This window comes from Belonocnema kinseyi, chromosome 4 (assembly GCF_010883055.1).
Source record: "Belonocnema kinseyi isolate 2016_QV_RU_SX_M_011 chromosome 4, B_treatae_v1, whole genome shotgun sequence".
NCBI classification, from domain to species: Eukaryota; Metazoa; Arthropoda; class Insecta; order Hymenoptera; family Cynipidae; genus Belonocnema; species Belonocnema kinseyi.
The window spans coordinates 91,657,933-91,681,561 of NC_046660.1; the positions used below are offsets into that span (position 1 = coordinate 91,657,933).

Genomic DNA, 23,629 nt, shown 5'->3' on the forward strand with positions numbered 1-23,629 from the left:
TCGCTGGAAGCGGGTGCAATTTTTCAGATTAGCACCCGCTCCCGGCGAAATCCTGCGGTTGTCCTTATGACAAATTTTTAATTATATATATATAAGAAAATGGTCAACAGTATTGTATGAAGATTTCAGAAGTATTTAGGTGAGACCTATGACGTGATAGCGTCTTATCGCATATTCGCTGCTGTTAACCTGTACATGATGTTCTGAGTAGACTTACTATGTTCTGGATTTGGTTCCTTCGTCCGCAGTTGCTTGGGTGGTATTACGCTGATTGGACCGCAATTTCACCGCTGTTCTACCAAGCGACTTCCCTAGAGACAGCCGATTAATTAGCGCTCCTGGTTCCAAATCGGATTAGTTATTTCACATCTCAAACAGAAGACGACGAAATTTCTATGCTATCAACAGCTATCGATTTCGTGATATATAATTTTCACTGAGAAACCAAAGTCTACAATTTTACTTATAATCCTATTGAACTCCATACAGTGCTTCATAATTTTTAAACATAAATGGAAGGAGATATAATATCAATTAGGACATATCTTCAAAAATAAACTATCGCAAAATGCTTAAAGATCAAAGTTATAATAAATTGAACATCATATCATTTGAGAGGGATTGTAGTAGGTGGTGGCAGGTGTGGGATAATAAGAAGCGATTCTAAACTCCTCTAGTTGTTCCTCTAACTAGCATGAGCCAGCTTATCAGCTTCCATAAGCGGACTACAATTGACTGGATATTTATGAAGAAGGTAATCTCTGCTAGTTGGCGACAATCATTTCTGCTGGAGACTTACACATAGAAGCTACACTAGTAGAAACATTATCCCCATTGAGAACCTAGCTCGTTTGTCAGGGGAATCTTTTTAACGACTCGTCGCCCAGAAGAAAGGGGAGCGTTGCCATCGTTACATTTCACCTTTTCGAGGGTGGTATAACTACAAGGAGGAAGCTCGATTCTTCCGATGTTGAATCAGTAAAAATTTAATTGCTTCAGTTGGCACACCGCCTTCCGATTCTTTGATCAGTTTTCTACGACATTAAAGAGACATTCAGAGGAGCAAAGTTCCTCCTCAGGCATAAGATTCCAGACAAGACCAATTGAGTTGTAGACATTTTAAAATCAACTTTTATTGACTTTTCCTTCCTTTGGTTTTTTTGTGGTGACAATTTTCCATCTTTTTGTATACAGTTGGATATTTTTCGCATTGTCTTGGGTTCACTGGCCTTAAAGAAGTAGCCCTGAAGAATTTAGAACTTAAATTCAATTATACAGACTTTCCTGCAGCTATTAAATTATAAAGGAAAAGTAAAAAAAAGGCATACATTCGTGAAGGTAGTCGTCAGTTGTTCAAAAGATGAATGGATTTCGACGAGTTGTCTCCAAAACAACGTGGTCCGCGTGCGTTTGTCAGAATGATCGGACAGAGGCCAGTCTCCATCTTTCATTGTTATCGTTAATGGACGAACTTCTGCCGACGCTATAGTACTTAGAGAGTTGTGCAAGATGTGTACGAAAGATGTTTCCTGAGTATGGGAAAAGGAGTCAAGAAATCGAGAAGGAGGGGTACGAGATGTGACTTTTCCAAGAGTTCAAATCGAAAGACGTGGGTACTGCCGCCAGCTCTTATCTAGCCCACATTTTAAAACTTAGAGCTCGGACGATCTACGTCATTTGGCTCCTATGGATAATACCACTCCGTGACATCGACATCTTCTACACCTCTCTTACACTTACAAATGTGTGAGACTATTTTTTTGTCTGCTAAGCAGCTATTTATGATCACATTCATATATAAAGATTGTTTTAGATATCTCACAATATATATATAAATAGGGAGACGAATCATTTAACAAAAAAGAGCTCGGAAAAGAAAAAAATATCATCTACTAGCGGGTTAAACCGTCTTCACCTAAGACAAGGCTAGATGGCTACTGACCACTGAACAATTAATGGATGATTGATTTCAAACTTGAAATCGCTAATTTACGTATCATAATTTTGATATTTAAATTCTAAATTATAGAATGTTCAAGGACTTGAATAAAAATATTTCAGCTATTTATACTTTATTTCGACATTTAATCAACTCTAAAAAGCTTCAATTAAAAGTGAACACGGAGAAAAATGGATGGTCAAAGTTATATGGTCAAAATTTAGAGAGCCAGCAAGTCTGTCTGCATGGTCGAACGGTCCTTTCATATTTTTTTCGACATGTTTAAAAAGACTCTTGTTTTATCGCCAATGTGACTTCTATAAGACATTACACTCACTATCAGGGATAACTAAGGTATCCTTTTCGGAATGGTCAATACGCACATATTGTTTTCACTCATTTCGACCATCCACGAAGGAGTAGATAAGCTATTCTGTATGGTCCATTGCTTGATTTTTGCACGTCAATCATGCGCGTGAAAATTTAAAGGGTATCGCTAATTGGCTCCAATTAGCATAACGAAGTCATAGACAGCATAGTGATATCTGTTAAAAAAAGAAGGTTTTTACCAACTATTTCAGTGCAAAGTGAAGTGTATTTATTGAGGATTCATAGGAAATATCTTATTCTGTAAGTACCTGTTTTAAATAAGTAATTGTAACGTTAATATTTTTTATTAGTAATGTGAGATTTAAGACATTTAATTAAAATCTTTTTGAGGTTAATGTATGTTTGAAATAGATTATAATTATTTAAGTAGTCACTGTAAATTATATCATTAGTCGATTTAGGATAAACTTGAATTGTACTCATTAATTTGAAACTAAATCATTCTTTTTCAGTTCTGACATCAACTGCTGAGATTCATGCAAAGATAGATGGCAGGGGCAGGGTCAATGCACTTGTGATCCTACATCCAGTTGATGGAGTCGAATATCTGAGAAAATCAGATCGACCATTTGAGATTTCCAAACCGGCCCTTCACAATGATCGGGTCAGCCAACTTTCAATGGCCGAGACGACGGTCTGAAACAATCCAGTCGTCTTTCCGAGATTGTCGATTTGGACCTCTCGTTTTTATCTTCTAGAGATAGCCGCTTTAGCCATATTCAAGAGTTGTCCTATAGTTGACCCTGCAATATGATGTCTGCACATTTATATGGCCAAACAGACCTTAAATTTTTCTCCGTGAAGAGACTTGCAAATATTAAGCCCTGAACACTAAACTTTTTTATAACTAGTCTCTAAAATTTAACAATTCAAAATAAGAAGTGAACGGTAAAATTTCCCATTGGAATCGTAATAATTTTAAAGAATTTAGAAACAGTTTTAATCTCACACTACTGCCATACTTTTGAAGAAAGGCTCTATCTACATTTGGAGTCGAACGGAGATAATAAATAAACTTTTTTTACATTTTGACTGATCTGCATCTTCCAATATATGATTGTTTTCGAAAAAAACTGTCGTTTTTGGAAAATTCAAATCTATTATATTCATTGGTTCAAAAAGAAAATGAATTATTTTAATTCTTTAAATGCAAAACTGTAGTTAGGCTTATACTGTTCATACTCAAAGTAGGCGAGAAAACTAATTTAAAAAAATTGTATATTTACTACATACTATTCAATATGTCTCTACTATAGAGATGTTTTCCTTCACTTAGAGCAAGTGAATAATTTACTGAAGAGAACTATCTACCAGACAGGTTTTTTGGAGTAGTTTATCGGTGCCCAGTCGACCCAGAAAATCTATAATTCTTTTGAAATGGCTTACCTTTGTGAATAGAGCCTTTTTTAAGATTATTCATTCATATTTATAAAAAAATCTGAGTGAATAGGATAATTAGGGTCAAATTATTTATGAATTAAATTAGAATTTCAAATTGCCATTTGTACAGATGAATTCGTTTTTTCATTATAAATTCAACGATATAAAAATTCATTTTTCACGAAAAATGTAGATAGAGCCTTTCTTCAAAAGTACGGTAGATTGCTTCGTATGATATCAAGTGATATTTCAAGTCATTACACAGGTTTTTTTACTGCCATTTTTTCCGTAAGAGAAGGAAAGACTATTTTCATCAAAACAATGATCTAATTGTTGTCTATAAATAAAGAAGTTGTAAGAGACTTTTGGTTAGAAAGAAAATGGAGAATTACATCAAAAGATTCTCAAGATAGCTGACTATGACTAAAGGAAAAAAATCTTCTACTATAGCAAGCAACACTTTGATCTTTGGATGAAGGTGGGAAAAGATTGTCGAAGGTATTCACACCTTGGGACCATTAACCTTTTTGTTTTTGTTTTAGACTCTTACGAGTTTTCCCTTACGATCGGTTCAAGAAGTTCGCGGGTTAGAACCATTTGGATAAGGGTGGAAACGGGAAAGATGCTCAGTGGGTAATGTGGGTACGTAGGAGGCGTCTGCAGACGGCATTCATATGCGAGAGGCGACCGTAGCACCATGGTGCTGGTAACACTGCGGTATGCAGTTGATTATGGAAGCTGTATGAAGGGGCTCGACGTGCCCTAGCATCTTGAATACCCTATCCACAACTCGACTATACGGCACACCCCTTCCTCAGAAGCGTCGATAGCGCTATACACTGCACTACAGTAAATCCAGATGGACCTTCTCGAGAGATGCTGAAGATTCATCTCAAGATGCTTGATATTAACCGGACGGCAAAACCACCGGAATCCAACCAACTCCTTCGACTTTAGCTTTGTACTGGTCCTCCTCTAACTTCAGAAATTCTCTAGGTTTTGCGGTAATTATTCAAACCACAGAATCTATTATAGCAGCATTTTCCAAAAATTATTTGCTAAGGGATCGTAAGATATTTTCGTTATTATTTGAAGGAACATTAGCAGGGAATGCGGTTTTAAAAAATTGATAATTTAGGATGTTCATTATGCAACCCACGGAATCTGATGCTGGAGTTAAAAATCGTTATCATGTTTTATAAATAAGACCCAATCTATGTGCCCTTCTACCAAAAAACTTCCGTATCGGTAAATTCATGTCTTAAGGTAATAAAAATATGGCCTACATAGCTTCCTCTAGTTCTAAAACCTGCTTTATTCCCTGTTCTTTTCAAAATTTGACGGTTAAGGATTTTAATTGTTCAACCCACAGAAACTTTCCCAGAAGTAAAAATTTTTTTTTTTTTTAAATAAGAACCAGTCTATAAGCCCTTTTACAACAAATTTCATATCGATAACTTCATGTATTACAGTTTATATTTCGGTACATCTCAGCACGGCCCTGTCTTAAATTTGACTGTTCAAAAACTAGCTGATACAATTTTTAAGCAACAGTGAAAAACATAAGATATAAAAATAATGCTTTTGGGTAAATATGAAATTATCTTCAAGGTTATATTATTATTTGTTCTGAAACTTCATTTGGTTATCGTTTAAACTTTTATAAGTTCTTTTGTCAACTCTTAAATTTCTGACAAAGCGTAATTGAAATGCACTGAGACAACGTGGCTAAAGTTTCCAATGCTCACAAAAAACGAACTAAGGACCATTTTTTTGGCGCAAGACTTAAAAGTTTATGTATTGAAATAGATATATTTAATGTTTGAAGATATCCATAAAAGTTTCATCCCACCAGAACTTACGAAACCCATCCTCATTTAACTCTAAGAATGGAAACAATCATTAAAAATGACCCAACTTCCAGACCTAAAAATGTTACTGTTGATAATAGGATAATTTGGTGCCAAAATAACGTATATATCTTTCGGATCACATAACACATCAAATTTTAAGATCTGAACAAATTATAATAAATTATGTAATTTCCAGGCCTAACATTGTACTGTTGATAATAGAACTATTTGGTGCCAGAATGATATCAAACCCCTATGTCTTCTGAAGCACACACCAATTCAGCCACTAATGGAAGAAATCATAAAAATGCCCCAAGTTCGAGATCTAAAATTCTATGGCTTAAAATAATTTCATTTAATATCAGGCGAAAAGTTTCATTCGCTTATATCTTTAGAACACTTCCATTTTTTCCCTAAAATATTTTTGAATAATTTACAAGAAACTCTAAAAAAGCACCAACTTCGATATACAATTTTTTTAGCCTAAAGTAGTTTTATTTGATGTCCAAAGATACACAAAAATAGTTTATTGCTACAGCTCTTTTGGAGCACCATCGTCTTCTACTTCTACGATGTTAAAAACTCGAGAAAAAAGCTAATAATTCCCTAACTTTGATACCTGAAATCTACATTTTTAAATGGATCTATTTGTTGTCCAATAGTGCCATAGAAATTGTCATCTCACCATATTTTCTGGATAAACCTCGTTTCTACCCCTAAGACATTACAAAAAGATAAAAATGTTTTTTACAGCGACAACTATAAATTATATGGATTTAAATGTTTTATTTGGATGTCCAAAGATATCCAGAAATTTTTCGTCTTCGCAGTCCTTCTGAAAACCCCGTAATTTTCGCCTCTAGGATATTAAAAAATTGAATAAAGAAATGCTAAAAATGACTTAAAATCAAGGCCTAAAATCATTCAGTTTGAAATTATTTCATTAGGTGCTCAAATACATAAATAAACGTTTCTCCTCACGTTTTCTGGAACATCCTTTCTTTCTATCCCTAAGACATTAGCAAATGCTAAAGATGCCCTACATTCGAGAGCTACAATTTTATAGCTTGAAATGGTTCCATTTAATGTTCAAGGATACACAGAAAAGTTTCATCATCCCAGCCCATCTGGAAAACCCACGTTTCCTATTGCTTAGATTAAAAAAAGAGAAAAAGATTCTAAAAATGTCGTATTTTCCAAACCTTAAATTGTATGATTTAAAATGGTTCCATTTGAAATGTAATATATATAAAAAAAACAGTTTAATTTGTCTATCTCTTCTGGGACAACTTACTTTTCTAAGCCTAAGGCATTCAAAAATTGAATAAAAAATGCTAAACATGGCCTAACTTCCAGACCTAAAATAACGAACATAATAAATTTAATAAACACAGCTGTCGATATAAAAGACGATTATAAATTCTACAACCAATATGTAGACACGAGTCGTATTAACTAGTATGAGGAACCAACCCCGTGTACGTACATTTACGGTACCTACGCACGAATTACCTGCAGCGGAGATTTATTGCTTTGCCACCTGTCTCATTACACCCCATGGGAATGCGTAGTAATTAAGCGGTTGCACTCAAATAAATATTATCTAGCTACCTGAATCCTTAGGTACATCGAAACTATACCTACATTCTTGTGACTGTAGCTCCATAAAAATAACACAAGTCTTATATATACAGGGTGTCTAAAAAGTCCCGAAGCGGTTGGATATTTACTCAGGTAAAATATTTCACAAAAAAGTGCAGGCTATTCCTCAAGTAAATTTCAACGAGGAATTCAATGGTGACCTTCATTTTGAAGTTGAAGTTGACCTTCATGGCTTTTTGAAGGTCAACTTTGTTTTTTAAAATGAAAACCCCTTTTTTACATCTGCAATTGATAGAGCGAAAAATTCTACGTTCAGGTACGTACCCAAGTCATAGGTCAATTGTAATGCTCAAGGTCATTTAGAGGTTATTTGAAATTAACAAAGTTTTTCAAGATTTCAGTGTAATTCCTGAAGTAATTTTCAATAAGAAATTCATTGGTAAGCTCTGTATTGATCTTGGTTACAGCGTTTTGAATATTGTAAAATCATAAGAAAATTTTTCATTAAAAGTTCCAGGTGTTCTGGTGAGAGTTCTGTACCTCCCCGAAGAGTTATACAGTCCTATACCGTTTTTCGATACCTAAGTCAATACCTAAGGCGATACCAGAAGTCCTACACCGTTTTTCCATACGAATATTACGAATAGAAACTAAATTTACGTATTACGAGTAAATACTTACTATCTTTCGCTAAAAGATTATTATGGCGCAAGCTAAACTTTCGGGCGAGAGAGGGTATCTTTATTAATGATGCGTGGTTGGGGAGATCGAGTTCCACCTTATGATCAAGTTCGTTTGCTTTTTAATCGCACTTTTTGTAATGGAGAAGTTTAAATCCTGTCTCAAAATCAACAATTGAAAGAACTGTAAGGCGCTTTATGAATCATGGATCTATCACGGACCTTCAGAGAACTGGTCGGCCATAATCTGCAGGACCTAAGGAGATGCAGATGGAAATAGCCCAAGCATTTATTGAAAACCCACACCTTAGGTTACGTCCAGCTAGGGATGAGCGTGACGTTGCTCCCGAGACAGTGCGAAATATTTTAGAAAGCATTAATTTCCATCCTTACAAAGTTCATCTGGGACAAGAGCTCAATGAAGACGATCCTGATCGTCGGGTTGAATTTTGTGAAATTATGATGAACAGAATTGACAGAGATCCTCTTCTCTTGTACAATACAGTATTTTCAGATGAATCTACTAGATATTGGTTCTACTATAGATATTGGTTCGACATAAATCCTGATTGGATGTTCGAGAGTCACATACAATATACACAAAAGATTAATGTTTGGGCCGGTATCTTGAATGATACATTAATAGGCTCTTTCTTTATCGATGGTAATCTGAATGCCCGTGCATATGAAGAGCTTCTCAGAAACCAAATTGTACCAAGAAGAAGGGAGATTACAGGCGATCATTTTCAAAATATCTGGTTCCAGCAGGACGGAGCAGCGGCTCATTACGGTAGGGAGGTTCGAGCATATTTGGATACTCAGTTCCCTCAAAGGTGGATTGGAAGAAGGGGTGAAACCGAGTGGCCAGCTAGATCTCCTCATCTGACACTTCTCGACTATTTTCTTTCGGGTTATTTAAAGAGCAAAGTATACTCAACGCAACCACAAAGCTTAGACGAATTGTAGAGTCGGATTCTGCAACAGACTACTTTGGTTGATAGGGAGATGATTTGTAATGCTGTAACTCATTTTTACAATCGCATAGGTTTTTGTCAAGCTCAAGGTTTTCAGTTTGAACATCTTCACTGAAGCGTGAGAGGCAAGGGACTCACGCTTATCAAGCACCTCGAAACGTGAGAGGCAAGGGGACTCACGGTAATCAAGCACCCCGAAACGTGAGAGGCAAGGGGACTAACCCTCTCTCGTTCCGAAAGTTTTGCTTGCGCCATAATAATCTTTTAACGAAAGATAGTAAGTATGTACTCGACTTATGGTATCGCCTTAGGTATTGATTTAGGTATCGAAAAACGGTATAGGACTGTATAACTCTTCGGGGAGCAACAGAACTCTCACCAGAATACCTGGAACTTTTAATGAAAAATTTCCTTATGATTTTACAATATTCAAAACGCTGTAACCAAGATCAATACAGAGCTCACCAATGAATTTCTCGTTGAAATTTACTTCAGGAATTACAGTGATCCCTTGAAAAACTTTGATAATTTCAAGTAACCTCTAACTGACCTTGACCGTTACAATTGACCTATGACTTGGGTACGTACCTGAACATAGAATTTTCCGCTCTATCGATTGCAGATGTAAAAAAGGGGGTTTCCGTTTAAAAAAACAAAGTTGACCTTCAAAAAGTCATGAAGGTCAACTTGAAGGTCAAAATGAAGGTCACAATTGAATTCCTCGTTGAAATTTACTTCAGGAATGACCTTAACTTTTATGAAAAATATTTTACCTGAGGAAATATCCAACCGTCCCGGTACTTTTTAGTCACCCTGTATATGTTAAACTTCAAAAGAAGATAATAGTTATAAATATTTATTGTAATCAAAACATTAATAGCCATTTTGTTTAAAATAATTCTAGTAACAAACAATATTGATTCGGGAATAATGAATAATCAATAGCGAATATTGAATATTGATTGGTATTGAGATTCACTAATTCTTGTGAAAGAGGCATAGATTTTCAAAGCATAATTTATTACGTGATTCTCGAAATGGAAAATACGCTATGTGCGGTTGCAGAATGAGACAAATACAATCGGATGTAATTGCAATCTACCATGTCATACAAATCGTGTGGCAAACCCAGCGTTATTTTGCATACATTACTGGCAACTTGAAAATTAAATTGTCTTCAATAGCTAGCAATTAAAGCCTGGCAGTGAAAGACATTGAAATAAAGGAATTCAATTCAGCAACTACAAAAATATATAAATAAATTTGTGAGGAATAGATATCGAGTGATGTACGAAGTTCGTTCATTCAAGGTACACAATATGACAAATAAAATTCATAAGTATTTAAATCCACTTTTACTATTAGCTTTCGAAAGAATTTCTAATTTTAGACGCATTGCAAGTAATTTAGTCTACATAGTATACCCATTGGCGTTGAAATCTTAATTTATTTAAACGAGATATATGCTAAAAGCAGATATGTTTTAATCTTCACTATGCAAGATTATTCCCGAAATACAGGGTGGACACGCTGGGGCTTACATACATGGCGAGTTGAATGCTACCTGAATTGCAATACAGCAGGGGAGAAGCCATTATACAGGGGTATTTTCATATTTCGCTCGTTTAAAGTTGCATTCGGATCGGCCATTCGGCCAAGTCCGTGCATCTTCGGATCAAGTTTATGATAGTTTCCATGGTTGCGTTCGAAACTTGAAACGGTTATGTTCAGATTCACCTGTTTGCCTTAATCGCTGTCGGTAAATGTAGGCAATGGTTATTTAAAGTTTGAAGTTTCGAACGCAACCATGGAAACTATCATAAACTTGATCCGAAGATGCACGGACTTGACCGAATGGCCGATCCGAATGAAACTTTAAAGGCGCGAAATATGAAAATACTCCTGTATAATGGTTTCTCCCCTGCAGTTGTGCAATACAGGTAGCATTCAACTAGCCATGTATGTACATCCCAGCGTGTCCACCCTGTATAATAGCAGTTTAATTTTGAATATTGTTTCATGTTCCAAATTGTGAAATTCTTCAGATTTCGAATTCAAAATCTATCAGATTTATGTGCTTAACTGGGTCATTTTTTCAAGAACAAATTCTTCTCAATTGATTAAGAATGCCTCAAATTTGAATCGTTCAAAGATACATAAGATCTTTTAATTAATTCATCAGTGAACTCTACACTGTGCAGATAAGTTTCCAAATTGTGGCTACTTCGAGGATAAAATGTTAATACGAGTATTACATTCTGATGCATAATAAGAAGGTATTTTTTATTTGCAACGCGTCCAATCTGTAATTATTCTTTTTTAACCGTTCTGAGTCGGATATACTTCCCAATTTTAACTTTTTTCATAAATTTTAATTTGGCATAACTTTGATTTTAAACAATTTGTTCAAATGTCCAGAAGTGACTGAATTTAATTTCATATATTACAGATTTCATGCTATTAAGTTATAAATTGTTCAATTTTATACGGATAAAACTTGAAATTACTCACTTGTGACTTTAAAAGTATAAAATTCAATTTACAAGAGCAAATATATTGGGAAACAACCCCATCTCCTTTAATTTTAAAGGATTAGCTTGCGTTTTTTAACCCAATTGTAAAAAATATAAAATTAAATATTTCATATTTTTGCTGACAAGTTTTAAAGCATAAAATAAACTACTGACTTTTTTTAAAATAAAAAATTGAATTTTTCATCATCGCTCAAAGTTTTTAAAATTAAAAACCCCAAAATTTTTAAATTAATAACTAGATTTTTTATTCATCTATATTTGAAAAAACGTGTTGCTCGAGGAAACACGCAATCAATATAATTAACTTTAAATTGTGTAAACAGGTTTATCATAATATAAGTTTTAAAATGTGTTATTGCAAGAGAATATTTAAAAGTGTAAAAGAAGGATACGATAAGAAAGAAAGCAAACGATTTTCAAGTAGCGAATAAATATAATAGCCGCGGGGCGATAAGTTCGATTCAGAATCGAATTTCACAGTCTACAGTTCTGCATCTCCGGGTACATAACCGCCAATATCCATGCAGAAATCCAATTACGTTCATCGAACAAACACAGGATGTAGATTCTCTTCCTTTATCGTCAAACAAAGGCTAAATCCAAAAAGTGGTCCCTCGGATGTTCCGTTATATTCTTTCCAGTACCTTTGCATATGTACCTACTACCCCAGCCGTTGCTGAACCGATACTGCCGATGTCAGCTTCCGGTCCTAAACAAATATGCGCGCTGAGTCTAATTGAGTCAAATTCAATCGACTATATCAGATAGAATTGATTACATTTGACTTAATTAGAGTTCTGGCTGGAGCTGGCATCCGGTTTATTTTTTAAAATTTATTTATGTACTTGACAGAAATTCAAGGAGCATGTATAATGATAATTTGCACGTTTTTAAATCCAAGTACTACAGAGTATTGATACATATTAAATACTTTCTTGCAGTTTTCGTCATTTCAAAACGTAGACAAAATGGAAACCGGTTTTAAAAATGCAGAAAGTTTTAACAGCAAGATAAAATTGGAAGAATTTAAAAAAGGCTGCGTCTAGTCATCCCGAAACTCGAGACAACTAGCCTATTTTCCCCATTTGGCCAATCATCCTGAAAAAATGCTAATAGTGCAATTATGGTTTACAAAATAAAGCGATCTTCAGTCCTCGAGCCTTGCACTATTTTTTAGCCTTACCATCTTTAAAATTTTATTTTAATATGATAGAAAACACTAATTCCTGTTAATCAATTTATACAGTAACTATAATGGAATGATCTTTGTTCCTCTCGGCACCTGTCACTTCATTTTTAGTTTTTAGTTTTATCAATAGCTCTACCTCTACCAACATCAAGATAATTAGGTTATGTTCAGCGGAATCTATTAACAACAGGCTTACCTCAATCTTATTTAAAATTTTATTATTTAAATTTCGAAATATACAGACAAATCATTGATATTTTATTGTCTAAATTAACATCATTAAGGCCATGTGAGCATAGCCTAAAAAATTTAGCTCACATGTTTTTCAAAACCAACTGACGTTCAAACGAAACGCCATATCGAGTAAAAAATTTGGGAAATTAAATATGAAGAACTAAGAAACCTTTTTTGATTATAAATTGTTATAATCATGAAAAAAGCAAAAAAAAAATGTTACGTGATAATTTTTTTCATTATTGTTAAAATTTAGGGCCACACAAACTTTCTTAGGGCTTCATATTCAGTATCTCAAAATTTTAGTCGATTTCGCGTTTCGCGTGAAGGAAATTTGGTTTTGAAAAACATGTAAAAAGAATTTCTGAGGTTACGCTCACATGGCCTTAAAGTAAAAAATGATTATTTTGATTAAATTTCTTTAGGAATAGATAGTTTTTCGAAAATTTTAAATCGACCGTCCTCCTACTCACCTCATTCTCTTTTTGAGCTTTCCCCCACTAACTCCCAGTGTTATTTTAATCAAACCCTTTAAGAAATTTGTAAGGGGAAGAAGTGTGACTTAAATTATTCATGTGTCTAGTCAGAAGGAAGCCCCACCCCTCCCCTCAACACTCAACAGTGTAAAGATTGTGACTTTCATTATGTCTGTGACCAATTATCAACCTTCTCCAAGATATTGGTAAGGGGTAGGATTGACAAATAAATTATATATAATCAGTCATAAGGGTACCTTTTTGCGCGCGCTCCCCCACGAGGCATTGGAAATGGGTAAGAATGTGACTCGGATTATTTCTGTGTGTGAGGCACAGAGGTTCCTTCCCTTTTCCTTCCCCTTCCCTTTCATTAAAAAGAAGTATGTGTGCAACTTAAATAATTGTTTTGACTAGTGAAAGGGGTCCCTTTCCGCCCCATGAGGTGTTGTAAAAAGGGACAGGGTGTGACCTTACATTATTTCTGTGATGAGTGACAGGGATGCCTTTCCGCCCCCATGATGCGTTGGAAAAGGTGTAGGATGTGACCTTAAATTATTTCTATGATCAGACACAAGGCCGCGTTTCCCCTTATGAGAGATTGGAAAGGTTTATAGGTGTGACTTACATTATTTCTATTAGCAAGTCATATTTAAAGAAATTCTAAACTTTTTACCAAGATATTCCTAATTTTCACGAAAAAAAAAATGGTTTTTATGGACAAATGTTGATGACATAAACAGAGTATTTTTTTAAGGTCATTTTACTTTTACCTGAAGACTTTTGGTCAATTTCAATTAATAACTGAAATAAGTACATAAATAAATATAAAATTTGCATAGTTTTATCAAGCTTGAAATGATAAAAGTAAAATCCAAGCGCGTGAAAACCGTAGGGAAGTTTGGAACGAACTTGAGACTGCGTTGACACAGAGCAAATATATAAATTGATTTGAATGAGTTAAAGCTTAAAGGACTACACTTTATAAAACATAACCTAACTTTTAGTTTTATTCGTTTCTGAATTTTTTCTAGGGACAACTAGCAGTTTTGATAATGTTTGGCTAACTCAAAAGGAGTAAAATTTTTAAAAATACATCATTTTCGGAACGACCAGCTAAATGGAGAAAATAGGCTTGTCATCCCGAATTTCAGGACGACGAGCCAAGTAATGAGAATAGGCTAATCATCCCGAATTTCGGGACGACGAACACTTCGTCTAAAAAAATTAGGAACTTTTAAACTTTGCAAGCATTTAAAATTGAATTATTTCCAGATTGAAGATCCTTATTAGCGGAATTGTCTTCAAATTAGATTGTCCTAATGGGTAAGTTCTTTCAAGAATGTTTAGAGTGAAAAAAGCAAGACATTGTATTAAAAATTTTCGAGTTTTGCCGAGAATTATAAAAATACAATTTGAATATTGTTTATCAGAATCCAAACTCTTTTTCTAAAGAAAGAAACGTCGTAGATGGCAAAAAACTGGTGTATTGGATGTTAAAATAAATCATTGGTGGGCCATCACATCATCATTAAGCCACCTTAAGTATACAGCTTCTAAAACAATCATTATAATTTTAACAAGATATTTTGATTAGAATCTTCTAACCATTTTGAATTATGCTAGGTTCTTTCCTCAAAAACAATTGGTGTTTCTGATAAAAATTGATTAGAGTTCTAAGAATAGTTCCATTTTCGCAGCAACTTGAGTTTATGTTGGTGTGTTTTACCTGTGATTTGTATTTTTCAACAAAAAGTAATTTGATTTATGTCCACTGATTCTTTGTTTAATATAATAAAATGTACAATGTAGATTACATTAGCATTTTTCCTACATTATAAGTAGTTCCAAACTAATATAATTATAATTTGAATAATATTAATAATTTCTAAACTGATTTGGAAATGTCAGTATTTTCATGGAAAATTGGAACTTTTAATTAAAGATAAGATATACATTCCTAAGAAGATTCTTAAACAATCTTAAACAAATTTTTAGCATGTTATGTTTATTTTCTCTGTCTAAAATGACAATTGTTATTATAAAACAATTACATTTTAAGAATATTAACAATGTTGAAAATACTATGAGTTATATTGTTACATTTTTAATTTAGAAATAGTTGTTTATGGTTTTATGTTTTTACTTTCTCTCCAGGAAAAACTCCCTTCCGTATTTAACCTTAATTTTTCAGAGGTCATTTTATTTATTGAAAGAAATACCTGAAATATTTTTTCCTAAAATTCGCCTTCAATTCTTTTTCACAATAAGTCATAAGGTGGTCATCTCAGCTTAAATGATATTATGATTGTTATATGTTCTAACTTGGTTACAACTTTAGACAGCCTTGGCAGCCAAGGCTGGATGTGATTTCATAATACATCGCTTCTGTCTCTCAGTGAACGTACTATTCCACAGATACCCCTATAGACAGGCGCTAATGACCCTAGAAATTTATACGGCTATAAAAATTCAATTAATAAAAAAATGAAAAATACTTTAAAATAACAACTTAAATATATTCCTCCATTTTAAAAATAATTTTCGAAACTTCTCTTTTCTGAATTTAAGGTTATTTCAGTACATCCTTCAGTTTACGAGTATATTTTAATTTAGAATTTACGGGAGATAAATAAAAGAGCACACGTAGCGCATATTTTTGTTTTCTAGTAATTTCAAAAACAGATGTTAACTAACAGATTTATCACAATTTCTTGGAATCAAACTTACGAAATTGGATTCTATTCCAAGCTATATTAAAAGTCTGTAGGTGAATTGTGATATGGAAGTTTGATAGCGGGATTAGGTGTGTTAAGTTTAATGCAATATTGTTTCATTTGAAAAGTAAATTTAGTAATAAAGCACACAAGTAAATTTGTCCCAGGGAGTGATGTGCTCGATGAGAAGTCCAGGTAGGATAAAAAATGAGCCGACCTCCCACGAGCTCGGAATGTGCGCAAAATGAGAGATACAGTCCCGGGGAATGATTATAAATGAAGCCATCCCATGCAGGCTAGGGAGAACTCGTCTGGCAGGGCGACAAAGTAAGAAGAATTGAAGACGATGTCAAAAATAAGAGAAGCGTATTTACAACAGTGTGAAATTGTACCACTATGACCCGCAGGAGAAATGGGGATCTTGCGAGACGGAGAAAATGATATCACTTCAGTGTATCGCTCTTCTGAGTTCCTTAAAAATTATTCCGAGTTCTTTATTGCCCCCGTATCGCATCGCACAACCAATTATATTAGTGGATCGCTGAATTCAAATCATAACGAAAGCAATTTCAAAAACCATTATAGCAATGGAGTAATAATGTAACCTATTTCTTAAACTCAAATAAAATTTCCTCAACGAAAATCTACATAAATTTAAGAAATATAGATAGAGTGGCAGAATAATTTCATTTTCAAAATTCTCTTACTTTTCCCTGATTTTTCGTGACTAATTTTTCATTTTCCTTGACCATTGATAATCGAAGACCAAAATTATAATCTTCTAAAAGTTTTAGTATACATTTAGAATCTTTTATAGATTAAATAAAACAATTGAAAATTTATTTTTGTAACTTTTGATTTATTATGCTCCGGGCTGTCTCAGCCTAATTAACAGGAAAAAGTAAAAGGATGACCTATCTGAACCGAAAAAGTGATCAAAAGTGACTATTTTGTAATATGAAATTTTCTTAAGAGTAACTAACATGCAATAATAATGTGAAAAGTGTTGCTTTGATTTTAAAAGTTTAAAAAAATAATGGGAAAGAAATGGATAAAATTTACAACATTCTATTAATTTCAGGAAAATAAAAGTGAATTCAGTGAAATGTAAGGGGAATAAGAATAATTTGATGAAATTCATAAAAATTCAATGTGAATTAAAAACAATGCAAAAATATGAAACAATTAATGAAATTCAGAAAACTTGAAATACTTTTATTAAAATCTAAGGAAATTCAAAAGAATTTGATGAGACGCCTACGAAGTGAAGGCGAGTTTAAAAAACTACAGGATGAATTAAGCAAAAACTTAAAAATACTTTTTATTTTTAAATTTGCCATGAAATCTCTAAAATTTCTAAAATTCCCTATAGATTATTGAAAATTTCTTGGGATCTTTCGAAATATCATAATATCTTTAAAATTCTTGAAAATCTTCCGGAAAACCCTGAAATAAATTAAATCGTAGGAAATACTTTGATTCTTGCAAACAAATTCTTTGTAATCCATTAAAATATAATAAAATCTCTTCAAATTAAAAGAAATCTAATATTTTCTGAAACCCTGGAAAATTTATTCAAATATTTTGAGAGTTTCTAATTCCCTTCAAATCATCGGAGTCCTCATAAATCTTACAAAATTTCGTGGAATATTTTAAAATATCCTACAACCTTATAGATTCTCTAAAATTTTGTTATACCTTTCGAAGTTCTAGTAACTTCTTTACAACCACATGGCAGTTTTTTTAAATGCCTTAAAATCTTTGAAATCCTTACAAGTTCTTTGAAAATTTTGAAAGTTCTTGAACATGTCCTGAGACCTTTAAAATACTCTAAAGTATTTTAAATCCTTTGAAACCTTTTCAAATCCGTCAAAACTTATCACACCTCATGGAAATTATTCAGATGTTGTAAAAATACTCTAAAATACTTTCAAATTCTTTTAAATTATCAAAATCTTTTAAAAATTCTTCTCTCCTTGGAATTTCCTTGAAATTTAATGATAAGTTCAGCATTTTTTTTAAATACAATAAAATATTTTAAAACAGTTTACTGAAAAAAATAGTTTAACTGTCCCAGCTAACCGTTTAGCTGGATTTCGTTTTGCAAAAAAATATAACTGTGTTACCCAGATTTCTAGCTGTTTTAGCTAAATTTACCATCTAGAAATTATCTAGCTAATTTGTCGAGATTATTTCTAGATGGAAAATTTAGCTAAAATAGCGAGATATGTAGGTGATACAGCTATATTTTCTTGGAAGTCGAGATCAAGTTAAACGGTTAGCTGGGACAACTAAGGCATTTTTTCAGTGTTCAAGAATGTTCAGAAATAGATATCGACCTGAATTCATTGGGTTAATTTATTGAAAGTAAAGTTACTACAGTAATATTTTTATTTTACAAAGTGACCTTCCGTTTCTCTGCCTTATTCCTGATTTCCAGATTTCCCTTGAGCTGCAGCCTCTCTATAGAAATTACACTGCACAAAAATTACAAGCAATAGATTTAAACTTTTCACGCTGCCACAAAAGGGTTACAGAATTAAAGTAATTACTAAACTAACTAATTTTAAAATAAAAGCTCATCCTTAAACTATTAATTTCCCAATATTTATTTAATATTATTATTGTCCTCAGAGAACTCCAAGTAGGAGGACGGAATCAGCAAAAATAAAATAAATGTGTTTTTTATCGATCCCCTGAAATATAAGTCGTGCATACAACATGGAATAAATTTAATACACATTCAGTATGAGGAAAAATGAATGATTAGAAACGGAAATGAAATATTAGAGAAACATCAAATTTTCTATATTTGTTGAACAGAAATTCTAGGAAATTCAAAGTCAGCGGTTGGGAATATTGTAACCGATGACCATTCACTGTCACATACAGTATGACACACAATTAACGGATATACCTGTGCTACAATGTTACGTGTCTCGTTATACATGACGCGTGTAACCAGACACGAATGCAAGTGTGCAGTATCGAATGTTACAAAGGCGTGAATTTCCCGCATATAATTCTATTCAAAGATACATTATCGCATGTGCTGATAGAGCTTCGCGATGGAAATAGCCACTGGAAATAAAAAAGAATGACAGTTTTCCAATTATATCACGATTTGATATGAAAATCAAACGTCGAACGTGTTATTTTTCATACTGTCAGTAACGATGAGTGCTGGATGGGTGTTGGGTATCAAGGTAACGAGAAACTCGTCCTTCACTGAGGAAAATTGTACGCAGTAACCAGTTTGCGTTGCAATTATGAAATGATGTGGCCGCGGGGTCATTCGCGGATCTGCGGTCGATGGAAACTGTCCGCATGCATTGTGGCATCAGCACTGCCCGCGTCAACACAACAGCAAATTTATTAATATTCAATTACTCAATTCCTGTCCACAGAATCCATGTCGATGTTAATACCATGACATTCCCTCGAAGTTACAAACGCAGACTTAACATTTCTTCCATTTTGTTTGATACCTATAGGACATTTCTTCAGACGGGATTTAAAACGTCTTTCAACGCAATTTCATCAACAATTTACCATTTATTTAAGTCCAGTGTTTCTTTGATTATACTTTCAATATAGATAAAATATGGTACTGCTCTCTTAAACCGCAGCAGTGAAATTGTCGCTGATTGAATCAGTATTTTGTGTTAACACAGTTAGTGAAATATACAAGTAACGGCAAACGATTGATTCAAGCAATGATCATACCAGCGATATAGCCATCCACGCGACCAAGAATGGAACCTCCAGTCGTGTTGTACGCGCGCGTGTCACCGGTAGCGTCTTTACATTTCGTACAAGTGAAAGTGCGCTTTATTCTGTACTAGTGTTCAAGTTAGAAATATTTTTCGCGTGACTGTAATAATCAGGGGATATAATGTTTTTCGCTTGAAAGTGGGGAAGCCCCTGGCTACTTGGTTTTGACATTGAGCGAGGTTGCGCGTTGAAAGAATGAAGGGCCTTCCCACAGTTAAAAAAATATATCTACATACTTATATTGCAGCCTAGCCCTCATTTCTTGTTTTCAATTTCTTGTTTTTTAATGCAATTATAAGCGACATAATATAAGAAATTAAAAAAGAACAACAATTAATTATATGAATAATTTCAATACTGCCTTCCAGAATAAATATCGCTATTAAAATTCATTGATTACATAATTAATTCCATATAATAGTAACTTTTCAAGATTTACAAGAGAAAGATATTCAATAGTCAAATGAAAAATGGCTAAAATAATGCAAAATTTTGTTACAAACATATATTACTCTAAACGTTTGTTAATAGCATTATTTGTTCCTAAAAATAATAAAGTTTTAGGATTTATAGGTAAGAAGTGATAGACAAATGAAAATTGTGGAAATAATTACAAAATATCTTAAACTGCAAATATTATTCTTGAAATTCATCAACTCTATCATTCATTTAAATTGGTTATAAAATAATTTAAAACCTGACACTTATAAAATAAATTCACATTTTCGGGGCACTTTCCGGGCACAAAACAAAGGGAATAGGGGGATTTAAATGAAAAGTTATTGGTCAGAAAATATTCCTCAAACATTTCTCAAGATGCGACCAATCATTACACTTTAATTTTTAAAAAGTTATTACTAAGTATTTCTCTTTCCAATATTTTCGAAAACCAAGCTTTTTGCATGCAAATCCTCATGGTAATTTGGAAAGTCCAGAGGCACGGGTTGAACGATTTGAAAAAAAGAATTTATGGAACTTATTTTTCTGGAGAAGAAAAAAAATTGGCTGTAGGAGTCGATTACTAAAAATCAAAAGTTAAATTTTCACATGCATGAATTTGGACCACCCTAATACAGACATTTGAAAAATTTCTTTTGAAGTTTAATTCGATTTAATTAGAATAATTTTTTATCTCTTTCGTCTTTTTTATTAAATCAACTTTCATGTAAATTAGTTCACTGCCTAAGTTTATCCGCGAAAAAATGTTAAAAATATCCTTTTTTATTAAATTTGTAGCTAAATTTTAATTTCAGAAAAGTTCTTTTAACAGAATTGGGCAACGTGCACGATTTCGATGATCAGCATAATTTGATTGACATTGAGTTAATAAATAAGGGAAAATTTACATTTTAATACAACGCATTATAGGGTTTGCATGGAAAAAACCAAAAAGTTGAAAATGGAGACATTACAAATATAGCAACTTTAGTAGAAATAATTCCATAAAAAATTTGTGAAATTTCGATTGGGAAATAGCGTTTTGGGAATTATTCCAAATATTGTTTTGTATGAAATTGTAAAATTCTACAAGTTAAAGGTTGCCATGATCTCATACGTGATTAAAGAATGTCGAATTTCAGATGTTTCAAATTGTGAATTATTCTAATGCGTATATTGACTATCCTTGTATTTTGAGGAATATAGGTTTCTGCTGAACATGTATGCAGAACTTGCTGTTTATCCATTACTTAGTCTGTCCATGTAAATTCCTATATCTATGTTCTCAAATTTAAAATTAATACAAATTTCAAGTTTTATATAACATTATTTTGTTATTCCATTCCTCAAAAATGAAACAGATGAAAATTAGGCTTTGTTCTTCGGGTCTCCCTTTTATTTATTCAAAATAATGGCTAAAGATGTTAAATGAACAACTTAACTTATAAAAAGGAAAAATCATTCAATTAAGCATGTACTTTTTTAGGAGTGTTAAAATAAAGAATACATGTTTTCAAACATAGTGAAATCTTTAGCACTTCTTATGAATTCTTAACTCACCTAGAAATCTGAACTGAAACTTAAAGGGCTTTCTGGATTCTAAACGTGCATTTCATAATATGCGCTAGACTGGGCTGAACTATTTTAATTAATTAAATTATTGTGAGATTGTGTTGTGAATCAGTGAAAATTCTTGACATCCTGATCTGGTGACTAATTTCTCACCGAGGTAAAACTGACACTACAAAGAACGTTGTCAATATATCTCATTCATTTTAATTCTCTCTTGGATAAGATAATCTATTATATTAGATAAATTCTGCCATAAACTAAAATGTTAATAATTTACGTTGTAAAAGAAAATTAAGCAAAAAAGAGTTTTGACAACTAAAAAATGGAAGATTCACTGACAGGAGTCCAAAATATATGGAGTTTACAAAATAGCTGAGGCTTCGCCATTAGGATAAGAGCAACCAGGAAAATGGTTGACAAATATTTCGATGATAACTCTACTTAAAATTTAGTCTATAACACGATAAAACTGTAAACTCAAAACAAATGTTTTCAAAATACACAGTCATTTTATTTTTTCAGGATATGTTTGTTTTAAACATTTCAAACACATGAAATAGAGAAAAGTCCAGTTGTAAAATTTGTACATCTAAAGAAATTTATATTTAATAAAAAACCATAGTCGGTCTTACCCTCAAAAGCGGTACAAGCCTTAGGAAATGCAGCTTGCCAGAAATAATTAAATGAATAAATCATTGGTCTTGCCCCGGTCTACCCTAATCATCGAGTTTTACATTCTTGTGGTGTTTGAGCAATGTAGGATGATTAGATTAGCATTATAGAATATTCTCTAATATTTCGAAAAAATGGACGCTTACAAATTCTATTCACTTCATAAATGTTTGTTTTTCCGAAAGGAAACAAGAATTTCAGCGAAATAGCAGGGATACTTTGTACTTATGGAAATTCCATTATTCTGAATGTTCGGTGTTTCCCGATTGCTTGTATGATTCGAATAAGGTGTGGAGGTGTGGAAAAGCATATTACTATAACTATAACTATACGATCAGACGTCTGGCGTTTGATGAGGCGGTTGTAGTTTGGGATGCGTGAGGAGTCGCTTGCAAAACAATAGTGGCGTATCACGTATGTATTTGCGGTGATAGCGGGAGCGCCTCCACTGCAAATCCATCATAAATTCGGTCTAATTGGTTCGCAATTAGATTGGAGCGCCAGGAATTATTCAGCGGTTCAAATTGTTGGTGGTTACGTGAACTCCGCAAATCGTACCTTTTCCGAGATTCAGGTGTGCTGAAGGCGCTCGTATGGACAGGGGTGTGACGGAGGCTGTAGTCAGACAGAGAGATTCAAAATTCATGGTATTTATATATACACATATGTATTCCTGCCTTTATGTGTATATCTCAGCAAATATATGGGAAACCTGATGGGAGCCACAACGCGAACTGCTTTCTGGTCCCTCCTTTCCGTCCTCGACCTGCAAACCCTGGCCTAGCGGAAACTACGGTAGCGAATACTAGAAGGCTACCAGCCACCAAATTATTTCCGACCGCAGCCTGAACGCTGGTAATTTAATTACTTCAGCAATTCCAGGCGAAGCGGCTCTCCGGCGACGACCTCGTACTCTTCCTCTGCTTCATCGTACCACTCCATCGTACCAACGCAGATTATTATTAACCGTGTCGATGATGCTCTTTTCAGTCTTCTGACAAAAGTACTATTTGTCGTGGAATAGATTCATGATCTTTATTGTTTGAGAAATTTTATCAAGGTTCAATCAAGCGAATTTCAAAATATGAAAGACTGTGCAAAAGAAGTTAGATCCAATGAGCTATTTTGAAAGCTTCATGGACCACTCCTCTTTCTTATCACAGATCATCATATAAAGTTTAAACCCCGCAGGGTAACATTACAAATAT

The 23,629-nt window shown here is 33.5% G+C and overlaps 1 protein-coding gene across 1 annotated transcript in view; it reads left to right on the plus strand.

The window, feature by feature from the left end:
• Nucleotides 1-23,629, plus strand: part of LOC117171008 — a 149,244-nt gene that overhangs the window by 103,892 nt on the left and 21,723 nt on the right. The window contains exon 2 of the mRNA XM_033358053.1: nt 23,023-23,068. Coding sequence (XP_033213944.1) covers nt 23,023-23,068 — 46 coding nt within the window. The remainder of the gene's footprint in view (nt 1-23,022; nt 23,069-23,629) is intronic.